Here is an 18,569-nt window from a genome sequence, read left to right as displayed (position 1 = left end):
TACTTCCCCATTAGATAACGAGGACCTTACCGTGTCTTGTAGCGGTCTTTTTAAAATTTAGAGCGATTCTCATGTCTTGGGTGGCCCAGCTAAAGTGTTTAATAAACCTTACCAATTATACCATCGTGTAAAACATATAATTGTAGGATTTAAAATCAATTATGATATTATTATCACCTAAAACTTGCTTTTCTTTTTCAAAAACAAGCAGTTTACTGTAACGTTAGTTTCTTCGTTTAGTGGTAGATGGCTCTTAAGGGAGTATTTTTAAAGCGCGCTGTAACATAAAATTAAAAACTATATAAAAGTTATGTTTGCACCTCGTCTTATCTTTAGTTTTATTAGATTCATTCGATCTTAGCAGTATAATAACATTGATAATTGATATACAAATTAATGAGTTATAAAGCGAATACTCTCCCCCTTCGTGATGATCAGTGACGATCTCATCTGTGATACTAGCGCCACGAGCCTCGGTAACAAGCTCCTCCACAAAGTATGTTTATTATCGACAATACGAAACAGACTGTAGTGGCGGAATGAAAATGGCTAATTGTCAGGTTCGTTGGTGCAGCAGGTGAGCGATCAATTATCGTTAATATCGGGACATTAGCCGCTTCGGGATGAACGGTGCGCAGTTCGCGACGATTCGTACGAGCGAAATCAGTGAAAATTGTGGCGATTTTAGTGTTGTCTAGCGAGTTTAATGGATTATTTAAAGAGGTGCGCGATCGAGATCACCGCTGAAAGGCTTGTTGGCTCTTTTTTTTTTTTCTACAGTGATAAGAAGTTTTCAGTTTGTTAGAAACGAGCCCGACGGCGATCTTTACTCGTTTCTGGTTGTTCTTAAAGGAGGATCAATAACATCGCGATTGACAGGGATAAAAGGAACGGATGCGACGCGGTTTTCGAGATTGAGACACATCAGCAAAACCTAGATTAATTTATTACGTCCATTCAGAAAACATACGTCCACCCGTTGTTTCTCCCGTATCAGTAACCGCGCGGAAAAAAGTGATGCATGAAAAGTCTCGATATTACAAGGCACGTGTTTGTATTGGAGTAAGAGCTACTTTGTGTGTATGTGTGCCAGGTGCACTGTTGCATCCCTCTGATGAGCGCCATGCACCGTTTAAACCATAGCCGTAATGTCATCCCGAAGGCTACTTCTTAGTAATTCACAAAGGGTTCACTCTTCCGTAAAGTACAGCGCATGGATACTTTCCAGGCAATACCTAGCACGTACCTTGCTAGAGAAATATTTGTGGTAGATCCTCGGTGAATCAAGAGCATGGCTTCTGGCGCGTCTTCCTTGGATAGTGCTGGAAGTAGTGGTGAGTGTAATCTTAAGTTTTCTATGTTACGCGTTGATATGTGTTTGTATCAGTTGTTTTCTATTGTAGGTATAAAGTAAATGAGAAAGTTTGACCCAATAAACTGACTGTTATTAAAAAAGGTTTATTTTTGTTTTAATCCTTGAAAGCAGAAGCTTGACAGTACAAAGAATAATATTTTGCTTATTATTAAACCTGAAAAGACAGATACATTTATATAAACATTAGTATTATGCCTAACAAAAACTATTACGTAATACATTATTTGTGTCCATAAAAATTCCAAAGTAATTGATTTATTCTATAAATAATTATAATCTGATAAATAAATATTGTTGTACATTTATGTTTTAGATTATTATAGGTCGTATACAAATAGTGTTTATAATTTCACTTTGGAAAAAACAATGAATCATGATGCTTACATGCGTGACATAGAGTTTCTTTCCTGGTGAAAGCTAGCAAAACTTCTGATTATATTGTTCTACCAATTGTAACAACACAGTGTATACTGTATAAATATAACCATTTCACTTTTACATTTGCAATGAAACGCTTACTATAGTTATAATTGATTACATTTTTGTCCATTGTCTTTTTGCAGATGGAGCACTCAACATGGGTAAGAATAATATATAAAGTATACAGATATTTATATCAGTTAAAGTACATTGTGTAATTATATATTTTCTTGTTGTATTTAAAATCAAAGAGTTATTTATAGCAATTCATTGGTATCAAATTTTGTTAATATTTTTTTAAGTTTGCCAATAAAATTTGTATTTCTATTTTTAATAAAAGGTGCAATCTATTTTTGATACATAGATATTAAGCGTTATTATTTTCATTTTAATGCACAACTGTATTGCACTAATATGTTTTTTTTTCTATATGAAAGTTGTGAAAGCACATTATTTATATTCGCAATATTTGCATTATGTTCATTATTTTGCAATTTGCGTTGTTGGATAAAACTTATGTGTGCGGCATGCAGAAAGAGATAGTGGAAGCTATGGCAGTGTTGGAAGTCCTGTCGGTGGTCCTGAATGTTGTAGTGATTATGACGGTTTGCAAGCTCAGTGTGATCAAGCCATGCATCAGCTTCAACTGCTTAGACATAAACACTCTGATACTATAAGACGGTTTGTCCTGGTTTTTGTTTAAAGTTGTATTGCTTTCTTGATTGTGCTACTGTTACAAAATTCTTTTATTTTTTTTTTTTTTGTTTAATGCAAACACAAGTGTGACAATTGTATATCTATATATAAAATAATTTATCGTGTAGGTGTGAACATACTATGAAGGAATTGGAATACTATCGAGGACAACATATAGCAGTCATGAATCAGTTGGAGGCAACGTCACAGGAAAGTTCCGCGTTGCGGGGCAAATATGGAGATCTAGTGAATGATAAGCAACGTCTTGACCGGGAGGTCCAGGCGTTGCAAAAGGAAGTGTCAGATTTAAGATGTCAGAATCAAGAAGTTCTTGTTTCCGATGCTAGTAATAGTGACACAATGAATCAGCACTACTTATCTGCGCTTCGAAAATATGAAGCCGTTAAAGACGAATATGATGCTCTTAGGAAACGGTACGATGATTTAATATCGTCGCATTCGTCGGCCGTTAATAAGGCAAGTGTAAAATAATGGTTATATTTTGATATATATTATTTAACACCCATTTGATAAAACCTTGTATATATATAATTAAATATAGTTGGAACTATCACAAGAAGAAGCTGTCAGATTAAAGAAACAGTATGAAGAGATTGTTCAGGAACGTAACAGTGCAGTACGTGAGCGAAATGGCTTGAAACAACAATGTACTGCTGCAATTAGGCAATGGGATATAGCATTGAGGGAAAGGAACGAATATCGTGAAGCCTTAGCTAAAGTACAACAACAGCATGAAGAAGCTGTTAAAGAAATTAACCATGCGATGGTGCTACGCATGAAGGCTAGTAAGGATATGAAACGATTGACAGAGGAAAGAAATGCTGCATTACAAGAGTACAGTTTAATTATGGGTGAACGTGATACAGTACATAAGGAAATGGAAAAACTTGGTGACGATCTCACGCAAGCATACACAAAAATCACACATTTAGAAAATCAGAATAAACAACTTATAGAAGAGGTAAAATTAAACTGAATAATTTTATTGATAGTCTTATTTAATTTTAAACTACAAAATTTCGTTTCTTTCCTTTATTTTCAATTTAATAATACCTTACTGGTCGAATAATTACTAAACACTTGAAACTTAAGAAGGTAGAACCAACTGATAAATAAATAAAAATACCAAGTTTTCCCGATAAATGTGACGTCAGTGACACACAAATGACGCCATTGTGACGTCACCTGCCGGTAAAATGTTAATATATGTATTATAAAAAGGTTCTGTTCGATCACAATATTTTTTTAAATAACTGAATCAAATAATTCGTTATCAACTTTTTTCTACAATTTTTCTATTGATTTTCAAGTATTTACATATTGTATTAACATGCGATTATCGTTTTTGTTTTCAGAAAAAAGCTTTATCTTATCAAATCGAAACGCTGCGAAGAGAAATTTCATCCGCTCTGCAAGATCGCGATGAAGCGTTAAAACAATGTAACGAGTTACGTCAGAAGTTCGGTGATTATTCTGAAGGTTCGAAAAGAGATTATAAAAATCACATGGAATTACACTCGTATAACCGCGAACGTGATAACTCGAACAAAGAAGCCGAAAGGGAGAATAACACGGTTGATTACACGAAACGTGACAAAGAACGTATGGATAATTTGGATCAGGCAAACTTGGAATTGGACAAACTGAGAAAGTCGGTAGATAAATTACAAGCGGAACTCGAGGAAGCCCTCCAGGAAGCAGAGGTATCGAAACGAAGAAGAGATTGGGCTTTCAGTGAAAGAGATAAAATAGTTTTAGAGAGAGAAAGTATTAGAACTCTGTGCGATAGATTAAGGAAGGAACGTGATCGTGCGGTATCGGAATTAGCCGGTGCTTTACGCGATTCTGATGATATTAAAAAGCAACGAAACGAAGCTTCAAAGGAATTGAAGGATCTCAAGGAGAAAATAGAATCCGGTGATCATGCGCTAAGGGCGAGTCAATTTTCCCAAGGTTTAACGCATGCTCACGATTCGACGATCGATACCGATGTTAGCGATTGGGAAATTCTTACTATTCACTTGGATCTTAGTAGACTTTGCTTGGATTCGGATCGCGATTTAGGGTTAACATTGGTTGGAGGACGCGACAATCCGTATTATCCGAACGATACTGGAATTTATGTTGCTCAAATAACGTCAGGAAGTGCCGTCGATGGTAAACTTAGAGTGAATGATTGTATTATGCGAGTGAACAACGTGGATTGCACATCGGTGTCCACGCGTGTAATAATGGAAACTTTACGTACCTGTTCGGTGGGATCAGCTACATTAACGGTAAGAAGACGGCGTTTAACCAGACGATCGTTAAGGACAACGCAATTACCTGTTGGTTCTGTTCCTCATGGGATTTCTTTGGAACTCGGAGTGTATATTTCAAAAATTTCTCCTGGTAGTCTAGCTGCTAAAGACGGCAATCTTGCTGTAGGGGATAGAGTTTTAAATGTACGTAAATTATTTGTATCGATCCGATTCCTTTTTTTTTTCCTTTTTAATAATAATTTAACGCGTTTTTTTTCTTTTCAGATTAATAGTAAAGCAATGGAAGGTATTAATTCCAGTCACGAAGCAATGACAATTTTAAACGATACTAGTACAGATGTACTAACTATTACAACCTTGAAAGGAATACCATTGCCTTCGGCGACCAGTTCTGAAACTATGACCATAGACGGTAGTTTCGGAACGGAGAAACAGAAAATGGTAAACAGTTGTTCGCAAACGGAACAGGAAAGAATGATGTTAAAAACCGCGTCGGACGATTACGACAGGCGATACCTTGCAACGAATTTCGGTGATAGAAGTGTGTATAAAGTTTCAAAGTCGGTTAGCAGTGAAAAGCCAAGCGGGATTAGCAATGCTTGGGACAACATACGAGAGAAAATTGATATCGTACGAGGACGTAAGCATAGTAAGGACCGTGAGGAGAAGAAGAAGCGACATCGTAACTCCAGTACAAACACCTTCGAGCAGGAACAGGATGCGATCGCGGAACTGGATTCTGTAATAGAGAGCTATCACAAGAAAGCGAACAACGGTGTATTGAAACGAAGTAAGCGACGCGGAACAGAGAAAGTTGAGAAAAATGGAGGTACGTGGCCGAAAGCTAGAGGTGGGCCTCTGATACAAAATGGTACTGGTACGATTTTGCATCCACGTAAAACGAAAGAAAGGCTGCCCTTAAGTGTACTCCTTAATCCTCCAAAGTATGAAAGTTATAACCGTATATCCAACCCGATTCCCTTGACCAATTTCCCGAATGTTAACAATCGGCATACTGTGTATAAGTCTGTTGAAAAACCATTACCAAATTTCATTAAGGCTGGACCGTTATTTAGTCAAAAATCCTTTACTCCAGTGGTGCAGTTCAAAGATATACCGATAGATAAGAAACCGGCGGCGAGCGAATTCGAGAACACGGAAAATAGACTCAGTTCAACCCTGACACCGTCCGAAACGAGTATCGACTTTTCCGTGAAGTCCGGTAACACGGGAAAGGATGTAGAATATTTCTCGAAGAAGAGAGCCCAAAAGTATACCCCTAGCAACGAGAGCCAAATAGACACGTTGCAGCATAACAGGGCCCAGTCGCAGCTCTATTCAGGGGCCGGTTCCTCGACGTCGTCGACCAGCGGGCCAAGACAGCAATTGACCGGTAACTTTTCATTTCCCCCGTATACGCATTCGCATCCACACCCCCATCAACAGAATTCTTTACCATCGAGATACCCTTCCCCACCGTCTTTGCCGTCCGCACAGTCCGGGGAGTCGATAGGACTTCCCGATGCACGATCATACTTCGAACCATCGTATAGCCCTGGCCCGCAAACAGGATTCGGCCATTTGCACACACCCTCAGTAGATTTGCATTATCACAAATCTCGCGGTCCACCGATCGGCACTACGTACGACGTGCCACCGTACACGCATGGCTACGAAGGTGGAACATTTCCGAGAAAAAAAGAGAATCAACGATTTCGAATACCGTCAAATCCTAGTGTTACGTCGAAAAGCAGCGTGGGTAAATTGTCGACCGGCAGTATAGAGAGAACCTCGGAAAGAGGAAGCCCGATGCCAACATTCCACGTGGAAGTACTTAGCCCGGGTACCGGGGGCGGTGGCGGTACCGGAGGAACGGTCCGTGGAAGTAGCAGCAACAAACGGTCCAGCATGCCTGACTATTGTTACTCTCAGCCAAGGCCGGCACCTGGGGAACTTCGTAGAGTTCACATAGACAAATCGGTCGAGCCGTTAGGTATTCAAATTTCTTGCTTAGAGAGCGGTGGTGTATTCGTCTCCACTGTTAGCGAGCACAGTCTAGCTTCCCAGGTCGGTCTACAGATCGGCGATCAGTTGCTCGAGGTCTGTGGCATCAATATGAGGAGTGCTACTTATCAGCTTGCTGCCAACGTGTTGCGTCAGTGCGGTAATTCCATAACGATGCTGGTGCAGTATAGTCCGGACAGTAAGTACAGTGTTTTTATTAGAATAAGTAGAGTGTCCCTGTCGCAAGCTGCACTTTATATAAATCTTCTCGCACTAGTCTTGTTAAATGTGATCATTGCATGGTTCGTATTTCGACGGAACCCAATGGCTTACGTTTCATTTTTCCTTTACCAGAATACAACGAATTAGAGGAAGGCTCCGCTTCCTCCAGTTCATCGGAAGCCGGTGGTGCCGAAGGAGGTAGCCGTAGTGGGTCGCCTACACCGTGCAATAGTCCCGAGGCTCCCAGAAAAACAACTATAGAGCCATTGGAAAGCTCGGAACCCGAGCGTGACGCCTCTAGTAGTTTAAGTACAACGCGCGACACTACCAACACCCTGACTATCATGCGTGAAACGTCGAATACCTTGGAACCACCTCGCACCATCCGAGAAAGAGACATCAGAAATTCAGCCTCCTTGGAAGTTAGAGGCACCCAAGAAAGGGAACGAGAGATCAGAGCGTCAGCGTCGTTGGACATCAACATAAGGAAACCAGAGCTCCGTAATTCGGCCACCTTGGAAAATATGCGTAATTCCGTGACTCTTGACTCGTTACGTGGTACCGGGAACACACTGACGCGCGCGCAACTGAATCAAGCAGCGACCACGTTGCAAAGACAAAACGCCACCGTGAGAAGTCCAACTCAGGAAGATCAGAGTCGTAAAAGTCCACCGCCGAGCGAACCGAGATACCTGTTTATTGAAACTAGAAAATGTTCTAATCTGGGCATTTCGTTGGTGGGTGGAAACGGTGTTGGAATATTCGTACACTCCGTGCAACCGGGTTGCCTCGCCGAAGAAGCCGGTCTACGTACCGGCGATAGAATTCTGGAATACAATGGCGTGGATCTCAGGCAAGCAACCGCCGAGCAAGCGGCCCTGGAACTGGCTAGGCCGGCGGACAAAGTAACGCTGATCGCTCAATATGTACCTGAAAGGTATAACGAAGTAAAAGATAAGCCTGGAGACAGTTTCTATGTGAAAGCTATGTTCGATCGGGTAGGTGAAGTTGGGGACAGCCTACAGCTTAGGTTTAATAAAGACGATATTTTGTACGTCGATAATACAATGTTCAATGGTACTCCGGGTCATTGGAGAGCCTGGTTGGTTGATCAGACCGGGAGACGACAGACGTGTGGTATAATTCCAAGTAAATTCAAGTAAGCTAAAAGAAACAACGGTACAAAGATTTCATAATATTTTTGTGTATTTAATGAAGGTTATATTGTCAGGGTTGAAGAAGAATTGCTTTTACGACGGTCACTGGGTGATTTGGAAACGGACACAACTAGAAGAGGTAGTACCAGTGCAAGAAGAAGTTTCTTCCGTCGAAAGAAACATCAGCGTTCTTCTAGTAGGGACAGTAAAGAATTGTCACATCTCACGGGGGTGAATTTGGGTTGGTACAGTGATAGCGGGACATTGAACGAGGAAACTTTACCAGCAAGTTATCAACGTGTTGAAAGATTAGATTGTAAGTATTTCTAACCATAAAGAAATATATTTATTGATTTACATTTAATCTATTTAAATTTTTGATCTCATCGTGTACTTATATTTTTATACAGATCCAGCTTTAAGACCAGTACTAATTATTGGACCTCTGAGCGAATGTGTAGTAACAAAATTATTGCAAGAATTCCCTGGACAGTTTACTAGGTGTCTTGCAGAAGCTATGCATTGTTCCCAGGCGACCCTCGAGCAAGGTTTACGTGACTCTCTTTATGTAGACTACAGAAAAAAAGGAAGCTATTTCGAGTGCACTACGGTACAAGCTGTCAAGGACATTTGCGAGAAGGTAGGATATTTTTTTATTCAATGCGTGCACAATATTGATACAGTTATTTATAATAAACACCTAGACCCGCAAGGTTAACTATCTAAAAGTAGATCGTATAAAACATATATAATTCTTTGAATTATTTTTATTACCTTCGATTAGCAAAAATTTTATATAAATATGTTTATTTATAGAATACTCATTGTATCTTGGATGTATCCATCGCGTCGATCGAGCGGCTTCATCGGCACCAGATCTATCCTATTGTTTTGTTGATTAAATTTAAGAGTACCAAGCAAATAAAAGAAGTGAAAGATTCGAGATATCCAAGTGATAAAGTAAGTGCCAAGGCTGCCAAGGAAATGTATGAACAGGCATTGAAATTGGAAGCCGAGTATAGGCATTATATTTCTGGTGAGAATATATTTTATATAGAAATTTTATATTTAGTGTAAATATGGTATGTTGCATGTGTATAGTTTTTGTTGTTATTTATTTTAGCTGTAATACCGGCGGGAGTAAATGTTGCTTACATATGCACGCAAGTTAAAGCAGCAGTAGACGAAGAGCAAAGCAAAGCCCTGTGGGTTCCTAGAGGACTTCCCTGACGTTTAAGGGGGGGTCCCCACAAACCGCAGTGGAAATCAATCTAAATTCCACCAGGGGGCCCTTACGCTGTACGATTGTACAAAATTGTTACAAATTTGTTTATTTATGGTCTCTTAGTTGTCTCGAAATTAGACAAAGATTTCGATTCTTCTTTTTATGCTTTATTACAATGGTTGTTTCAATCGTTTTCGCTCATTTCGGTTGTGATGCAATTATACAAATATTGCAGTCTTTCTTTCCTTTTTTTTTTTACAATGGATTTTATCACTTTCAACTTGATACAAATTTTATGTTTTATTTTGATATATTATTTTATAAACGCTTTAAATATTTGACTATGTTACGTTCAACTGCTATATCTCATTTTTTACAAAATATTGCAAAACATACAAGACTTCCATGTTGAAATACCTTACTATTTAAATATCACAGTTTTATAATAATTAATAAGTATCATTACAATATGAAATCTAGTCGATTTCGCATCAATTTCATGTTACATTTCAAATTTTACATTTGCTTTCTTTACAGAGATCAGAGATTTTAATTTTATTTTTCAAAAAAAGAAGCCATAAGATGGCTTGTACATTTCGCACACGTCTTTTTCTTTTAATCGATGAACTTCCTGCGCAAATCGTCACTCGTACTACCAGCGAACGAAATAGCTTTGTCAACTTGTTATTTTGCTTCGAACCTCGATCAATCGTAATTTTTCAATAAATCAATGAAACGTTACGAAAATGAATAGTAATTGGTGCGAGACCATAAATGAATTGGTGTAGCAAAGAAAAATATTCGTCGTACCGTGGCCCGCAAAACATATTGGTGGATGAATTTGTAAAGTTGATTAGTTAATTAGCGAATAAGTTTCAGCCAAGTATTAACTGGCTGCTATTATTAATCCCTCAGATCATTTCGTTGTACAGAATAATTTTTGCGTGATTAGGATTAGTGTACAGAGGATGTAATATTATAAATGAAAAAAGAAGGTTACTTATTTGTATATAATTTACTTAAAAGGAACGGAAGGAACTTACGAATTAGTTGGTTATTAATTTCTAGCTTTCTTAGACGGATCCTTTAGATTTAAGCGATACTTTAGTCACATTGATTTGTAAAATTGTTTATAATCCGTTCGTTAATGTTGCACGGTAGTCGGTTTGAGGGGTTAACGTTTTTTTTTTTTTTTTTTTTCTTAATTATCTTTAGATTGAAACAAATTGTGAAATACGGAATTGATAAACGGATGGCTCGTGTTGTCGCCATCGCAGAATTTTGTAAATATTTAAGAACGATGATAGGAGTAGATAACAGCGACACAGACTAACCTGATATTAAACGCTTGTAACAGAATAACATGTAACGATGCGCGTTACTGCTTTTTTTTACTTCTTAAGGTTTGAATTATTTCTACGATCGTGTTTTTCAATGGCGCTTTGCAAGTGCAGTCCTCGAGGAAATGTATTTAAAACGCGAATACCGTACCGCTGTGTATCTACATTCAGAACATTTATTTTTCATGTTTCTTGCTCGTGTAATCTAAAAAGTCAAATTTTATTTTCCTATCGTTCACAGTGTTTGAATGTAGATACAAATTTCGTGAGAAATCTTAAGATACTTCAAACGTATCATTTCTTCTAATGTATTTCAAGGAATTGTCGTTGCTTACGCAAAACTCCTATGAACGTCGCGGGTTAAAAAATATACTTGTCCGTATTTTAAAGCGTGAGATGAGAGAGCGAAGGACAAAGGAAAGGAAAGTGAAATGTTACTTCTTTTGTGAAACAGAAAATTTAGTTTTCTAACGAGACAATATTTAGGCGTAAGTTATTCAAAGTGAGACCAAAAATTAAAGGGATACTATGCTAATTCATAAGGATTACGATTAAATTTATTCGTACGGGAGGGTATGTGTAGATGTATACATTTTTTGATACGCTGCGAAATCATCGGTACGAATTTCGCAAAAAATAATTAAAAAAGAGAAAAGAAACGTAGACGAGTCAAAATGTGCCAAGCACTCTTGGCAGCTGATCAACAAGGAATTTATTGTGTTTCGTACCCAGGGTATATAGATAGGTTTTAAAAAGCAACTATGGACAATCTAGAAATTATAATTAGGAATTTACTAATGAATTAATAGAACGAAATATTTTTCGGGAATGGATATTTAATTCTTATTCTTTTAAGAAATAGGAAAGATACGGATAATATATTATATATTATATCTATATACATATGTATAACATACATATGTGAATCTTGGACGTTATACACGTGTAGGGTGAAGTGTGTAAAATTGTTATTTATAGCTTTAAATATATTTTGATACGCGTTAGAAATTTTATAAGAGGCATTTCTTGTACATTTCGTACTATTACAAAAATTTGAAACAAAAAGCGATGTATTAATTTGTTAAAAAATGAAATTATTTCAGTGAAACAACAATTTTCTTGATCTTCTTTAGTGTCAACTACTGTACATAAAAAATAGCGAAAGATTAGTGTAATTTAAAAATATCATTGCACAAAGTGCAGTGTCATAAGAGTGACATGTATTATTTTTTTTTTAATTGAAAATTAATGTACATAAATGATCAGAAATCTACGTTTGACGGAATGAATAAAAGTTTCATTTGACCACTACTTTATAATTCACCTTACATTAAAAAAAAAAAAAAACGATGTATAACGCGTAAGATTCATACATGAAGAGTTGAAAAGCGAATTCTTTACGTCTTCTCTCTCAGTTTCAACGCGTTTGTGAAAACTTTTGTCAGGTAAATAAGAAATGAATAGCTGATATCAAAATTCAACAGAAATTAAGATAGGTCGAGGGCGAAGCGAAACTGTAAAAAAAGAAACAGTATCAGAGATGGAGAGAGAACAGAATAATATTTATTATAATTCTCAATCACAGCACTGTGATACGTATAATATTACTGCTTCGATAACATATCAATTTCACAATCCTTCTACATTATTAATTATACATATACATATATAGTATGAAACTCATATTTTCGGCAATACTTATATACATACATAAATGTTATATATATATATATATATATATTATATATATATAATTAACCACGCACTTTTTAAATATTTTTCATAAGCACGTGGTTCCAAACCATTCAATAATTACAATCCATCGAAAAAATTTCTGTATGGTTCGATAAAGTTTTAACGAAAAATGGCGTTAGAGGACAGATGGGTGTTCGGGGTGAGGGAGAGCCTTTGAGGTGGATCGGGAACCCCGGAACCCGTAAACTCGGAGAGATGTACGAGGAAAGGGGTAATTGTCATTTTCCCTAGAGAAACCTACCATGCTCGGTACTGTACATTAGTGTTATCGATTTAGAATTATCGTAATCAAAATTTTTTGTCGTGATGATATTTAAAACAGGAGATAGATTTTTTGATAAGATTATTATGTGACTGTAATAAGTGACTTTTCCTCCCTTTTAATTTAAGTATTATGTAAATATTATTTTGTGCAGAAATTCTATAATGTTAAATATTTTTTAACCAAATGCAGAGACTTTTTTGATGGATTGTATATACATAACACTGGTGCGTGCAAATACACAAAAAAGCAAAAGGTGTGCAATATTCGTCCTTTACTTCGAGTGAATGGAATTCGAATGAAGAAGAATTTGTATCATTTAATGAGATAATTTAAGCTCATTTGTTTCCAACTTTAAAGAAAATAATTTTACTACTTTCTTTCTCTCCATTATTTTCCAAGTTTAGAATAATTCCTTGATTTTAAACGCGATCATTAAGAATAAAAGATTCTTTACAAAAGGAATTGAAGATAGAAATAAAAGCTAATTATGATTATTTTGATTCACGAATGTTATTTCGTGAATCAACTTGCAATTTTAGCTTGGAAAAATCATTTTTAGCTATGAAAGTTCGCAAATTCTGTTCACTCGAAACAGCCGCAGAAATATTTTTAAACTAGCACGCCTAGTGGTGCACGATAACAGATCAAGCATTAATTATTAATGATCATTGAAGCGTTTATGGTGATATATTACGTAGTAGCAGAGATCGGTGATCAAGTTTGAACAATAGAGAAGGTGGTAGTAATATGGAATATTAGTTTCATTTTTTGACGTATATCAATTTCATAGAAATGACGAATTTTCTGTTTTTTCTTTTATTTTAGAAAAGTCAAGGATTAACAATCTTGAAATCGGAGAGTAATATGGGTCAGTATTATTTTAGAACAAAGTAAGTTGTGAAAGTTAATTTATTTAGTTATTTTCATAATAATCATATATACAATGGGCTTAAAAAGTATTGATACGCCTATATTTTAAAAAGATAGATATCGTATTGCATTACATCACACTAATTAAGAGTATATAGAATTTTTTTCTTTAATGAAATTGCATTTTCATGAAAGCCTTTGTGAGTTAAAAGTAGGGTGTAATTGCATTTTTATACATGCATCGTTGCACTTATAAAGAAAAGTTGCAATTGTAGAAAAGTATATAATCCGTCCAACGAGACGAGTCAGAATATGTTTCCGGTTCTTCAAACGTCTCGGTCGAGGTTTGTGTACTGTGGGGTGGTCCTGCTTCGAGCACGTGAATTTGTACTCCTTTATTGTCTCGCCTCGTTGGATGGAGTATAGTTGCTTATACTATTTAATTTTTTTTTCTATTTTTTTTTTTTTAAACATATAACCCGTCCCAATTACTAAAAACACCCTGTTGTAAATCTCAGAATTATGGTGGTCGATATTACTACCCCCTTTTCTATATAATTCAGGTTAATGATTCTGATGACAATTTGTTCAAACAATATTCGCGACTAGTCTTCAATAGTATTCTCTATATTTTCTATAACGAATTTCTCCTCGCAATATTCTCATTGTGTGGCTACCATCGAAATTCAATCATTTTAAGAATGCCATTATATCCGCTATCTTTCCATGCGTTTCCTATTGTATTTGTATCTCATTCTTCGTGTACAACTTACGTACATAACTGCGCGTTCCTATTGGCTGAAAAGAGTTTATTCTAATTTGTCAAATGTTACTTGTATCTACATTTAATTCTATATTCAACACGTTTCGTGTCTCATGAAACAAATTCTTCCTAACTCGGTACTTTGATAAGTTACTATTATTGTATCATAGAAAAATGTAATTTAATGTGTTCAAATTTTTATATGAATAACTATTATTGGTATGTACAGAACGAAATTGTATTTTTAGTGAAACTTTGTCTTATTAGATTATGTTACTAGCATCACATAATTAATATAATTATGATATTTTCAATTGTATTGAGAATATAATTGAGAAAGAGTATTGAATTCCAGAATTCCAATTCAGAATTTTTGAGAAGATTTCACATTTGCAATTTTCGTGTTTTAAATAACGCAAGTAATGTTTATCCTCGATTAATAATTCTTCTGACTTTCGTATTTCAATCATGACAATCAATATCAAGCAATAAATAATGATACGAGTAACTGTATATTTGATAAAAATAAAGGATAAACTACTTACGTTATTCGCAATTCGTGAATTTCTATTCACGTTTACTCCTGCAAGTTTTATACGTCCATAAAGTATTTCTAAACGTCCCAATCGTCTTCCATCTTTTTACAATTTGGATAATATTTCTCTCATCGAAACGAATGAGAATCTTAAAAAGTACAAGAATCTTATTTTATCTAATAATGCAATATTTATCGATATATTAATCCATAAGTATTAAGAATACTCTCTTATCAGCCAATATGTTGTCGCGATGATATCATGGAACTTTGATATCGGTTAGCTCGATAATTTTACATTTGTATTTGAATTGTTAACAAGAAACACTGCGATTCCTTATTTAACTTTTCGTCGCAGAACACTATGGAATTTAATCGATTCGGCATGCAGGGTGTCTTATTCGTCTCTCCTCATTGTAATTAGAATTAATGCGTTCGTTTAAAAATCTTCAGTGAATGAGTTTTGAAATGACTTAGATAATTACCTAGACCAGGGATGCTCGAGTAGTAAGCTGGTCGTGGGCGCCCACCTGTGCCCGTACTTGCTCGCGGGCACTGTTACGGGCTCGTGGTACATCGGACTCAAACGATTATAGCCGAACTCCCTTTGATTAGTGGTCAACTTTACAAGGTTTCCGATTTTTTTGGCGAATATTTCTATAATTTCGTGAACTATAATTTAGGACTCAAACAAATGGCAAACACATTGTCCAAACTGCGTGGAATCGACCACTAATCAAGGGAAGTTTGACTGGAATCGTTTGAACTCCGTGTATTCTTGCCCTGGGCAAGAGTCAGTGAGAGTGGGGAGGCTTCTTCGGCGTTACATGGAAAATGTCCATTTCAAAGAAGTGCTATTTCTGGTTGCTTTTCTATAAAATGATAGATCAATAATGCGCATAAATTCAGAGACTCCGGTTCTGTAACAGATAGATTACAAAAGGACAATTTCTAAACCGGTTGACAATCAAATTTCTACATTTTTACGCATTACAGACTGTATTGTTGAAATAGTATTGCATACATAGTTGCTAAGAACCAGGGTTGGGTATTACTTGAATAATTTTCGCATAATCTTTTTTATTGAAATGATTCTCAAATAAAAATGTGAAATAAAACCAAGTTATTTTAATAACTTCGTTTTATTAGAGAATTATTGAAATCATGCCCAACTCTGCTAAGAACGTATAAAGCTAGACTGATTTATGGGATGATCGATAATCAATCGTTCGTTTACTTCATCAGCAATAGAATTTCGAAATGTTTAATACTGAAAGAGTATCGTTGTACTCCATAGGTTGTTGAGGGACTTTTGTTAACTAACAAAGAAACGCGATGGATAATGTTTAATTTGGAAGATACTATTGTAAATAGCAAGGTATAAGTTTCTACCGTAACAAAATTACTTTGTTTTCTAAAATACTTGCAATTTGGTACTATGCCTTCTGATGATAGTCAAAATAATTATTTATTATGTCACAGTAATTGAATTTCGTATAACAGAAGCTTTGAATTAACTGTATTAGTAAAGGTTAGGTCAGGTTAGGTTAAGTTGGAAACTTGAACCTTGCTACGTACGATTCATTTGTAAACACCTTCACTGCCAGGCATTTATTTAATTTTTTTATTAAAAACAATTGATTTAATTGAAAAAAGTTAACACTTTGATGGTAGATAGACTTATGAATTTGATGAATTAATTTTTATGTCATTATTTTTTGTCCAGTATCTTGCAACGAACATTGCAAAGGCTTCCACATATAATTCTAAAAATAAATTTTGTTTTTTCTTTTTATAAAAGATTGTAAGAGTCATCAGGGTGTTAAATATCCGTAATGTACCCTACCATTGAAAAGCAATAGGATACTTGTTTAATGTCACATAAACCCAACAGAAAATTACGACATATTACAGTGAAAATTTTGAGAAACACTTATCAGGTATCCCAAGAAGTTTAAACATATTTTATATATACTACTTTGCACCTTTATGTACACTCACGTTCAATAATCCTTTCTCAACGTGATACAAGTTTGTGAATGGCACTTTGGTAGAATCTCCTGATGGTTTGGATAATTTTAAAAAGTCAAAATTAACTAATGAGGACGAATTAACATTAGAATAACCGACGTTGAAAAGGTTTCAAAAATAAATTGGAAAGATAAATAAATTAGCATACATAAAAAAGAATGGCAGGTATGATGATATTTTTGATTTTGGTATCGCAAGAGAATCATAAATGTAAAACTGCGTTGTGGTGGTAAAAATGATTTTGTAAAAATTCGACATTCGTTAAAGGATCCTTTTAGTTGAGAGACGAAACTCGATTGTAAGTGATTTTTTTGTTAAATAATTTTTGTATTAATATAATGTTATTTCAACGATATCGAGCACAATATCGTTTCATAATGTTGTAATAATATAATATTGCGTTTTATAAATGTAATTGTACATATATATATGATAATTGCGCGTAATGTATTATTGTATTGTATAAAAAAGAGAAGGTTTCGTATTATTTTAAGTGAATCTTAAAAGATTATTTTTCATTTCGAATCGGTGACACGGTTTCTCCATATGCTTCCAGAGATGAACATGGAGGAATCGTGAAAGTAAAAAAATTAAGTTATTATTCCTTAGATTATTTATTATTTATAGTTTAAATCATACATAATCAGCAATAAACTCTACTGTTTATTCGCAAAATACGTTGTTTTCTTGTCTTCTAGAATCCTAGAGTCTAAAAATTCTAGGATTTGTACGAGAAAGAAAATGTCATCCATAAAAACTACCTCATCCCAATTACGCTTGATATTTTCTTCCACCCAAGATCTTTTAAAGATAATGTTTAGTTCTAAATAACGAAAACAAAAGTGCTAATAAAGACACCTCTTTCGTCTTCTAAGAAAGATTTCAGGTAACCAGTTTTTAATAAGAATTTTGTATTTATATTTATTTAGAACAAAGTAAACGCGAAATTAATGTTTCATAGTAGATACAATAATAATTCAGTTAATAATTAATTGCAAAATTAAACACTGTAAGGAAAAAATTTTTTTCAATAGGAATTAATATTTTATGTAGTTGATTTGGAACATAATGCAATAAAAGGATATGGTGGAAAATTGTAATTTTGCACATTTTAAATTAATGAAACATACATTTATAACACAAAGGTTTATTTATTATATATCATGTCAATACATATGTGGTCGCATAAGTACATTTTTTTTTTTCATACTAAATTAATAATAAAACCGAGGAATGGAATACATTTTGACATGAGATTTTTGGTATGAAATGCATGAATGTCGATGTTACAGAAATATTTTTTTATAAATAAATAATTGTATTTTTACAAACATTAAAATTGCAAGCAAGAGTATAAAATAAGTTAGTATAAAAATAACAAAAGTTGTTCCTTTACCGATGTTTATTACATGTTGTGAGTATAAATAATCTAAGATTATACAGATCTCATTAAAAAGTAATTAATTAGCGATAAATATAACAAAAACATGGCTTATACAATTTTATTCACGAGCCTTATTCATGTATGATTAACAAATGTCTTAAATAAATATAACAATTATTTTCATACAAAATTATATTAAGATTTAACATTTCAATCTTAACAAATATGAAATACAAATGTAAAAT

The 18,569-nt window shown here is 34.8% G+C and overlaps 1 protein-coding gene and 1 long non-coding RNA gene across 7 annotated transcripts; one reads left to right on the top strand and one right to left on the bottom strand.

The window, feature by feature from the left end:
• The first annotated feature begins 439 nt into the window (after positions 1-439).
• Positions 440-12,032, top strand: LOC114876123 (disks large homolog 5-like). 6 transcript variants are annotated; one of them, XM_029187217.2, is made up of 13 exons: positions 440-577; positions 1,229-1,334; positions 1,939-1,956; positions 2,329-2,476; positions 2,620-2,968; positions 3,054-3,473; positions 3,868-4,956; positions 5,038-6,976; positions 7,132-8,158; positions 8,231-8,472; positions 8,567-8,796; positions 8,973-9,192; positions 9,280-12,032. In XM_029187217.2, exons 2-13 carry the CDS (start codon positions 1,292-1,294, stop codon positions 9,384-9,386), a joined length of 5,832 nt encoding a protein of 1,943 aa, XP_029043050.1. In that variant the 5' UTR covers positions 440-577; positions 1,229-1,291; the 3' UTR covers positions 9,387-12,032. The 6 variants fall into 6 exon arrangements, with proteins under 6 accessions (XP_029043050.1, XP_029043048.1, XP_029043049.1 ...); XM_029187215.2 differs by having other exon boundaries at positions 441-577; positions 1,094-1,334; XM_029187216.2 differs by having other exon boundaries at positions 441-577; positions 853-1,334.
• On the bottom strand, positions 10,538-18,536 carry LOC114876125. Its single transcript, XR_003789336.2, has 2 exons — positions 14,920-18,536; positions 10,538-14,409 (listed from the first exon to the last, which is right to left on the bottom strand). It is a non-coding gene; the product is annotated as an uncharacterized LOC114876125 (long non-coding RNA).
• Between the last annotated feature and the right edge of the window lie 33 nt (positions 18,537-18,569).

This window comes from Osmia bicornis, chromosome 2 (genome assembly GCF_907164935.1).
Source record: "Osmia bicornis bicornis chromosome 2, iOsmBic2.1, whole genome shotgun sequence".
Classification (NCBI taxonomy): Eukaryota; Metazoa; Arthropoda; class Insecta; order Hymenoptera; family Megachilidae; genus Osmia; species Osmia bicornis.
The sequence above is the reverse complement of the archived record's forward strand: the minus strand, read 5'-3'. Positions and strand labels throughout refer to the sequence as shown.

Bases quoted from the DNA above. Each gene is read 5' to 3' on its own strand.
- LOC114876123 (XM_029187217.2), top strand. From the start codon at position 1,292: ATGGCTTCTGGCGCGTCTTCCTTGGATAGTGCTGGAAGTAGTG. The intron at 4,957-5,037 runs GTACGTAAATTA...TTTTCTTTTCAG, and splicing joins TAGGGGATAGAGTTTTAAAT to ATTAATAGTAAAGCAATGGA. The intron at 8,797-8,972 runs GTAGGATATTTT...GTTTATTTATAG, and splicing joins TCAAGGACATTTGCGAGAAG to AATACTCATTGTATCTTGGA.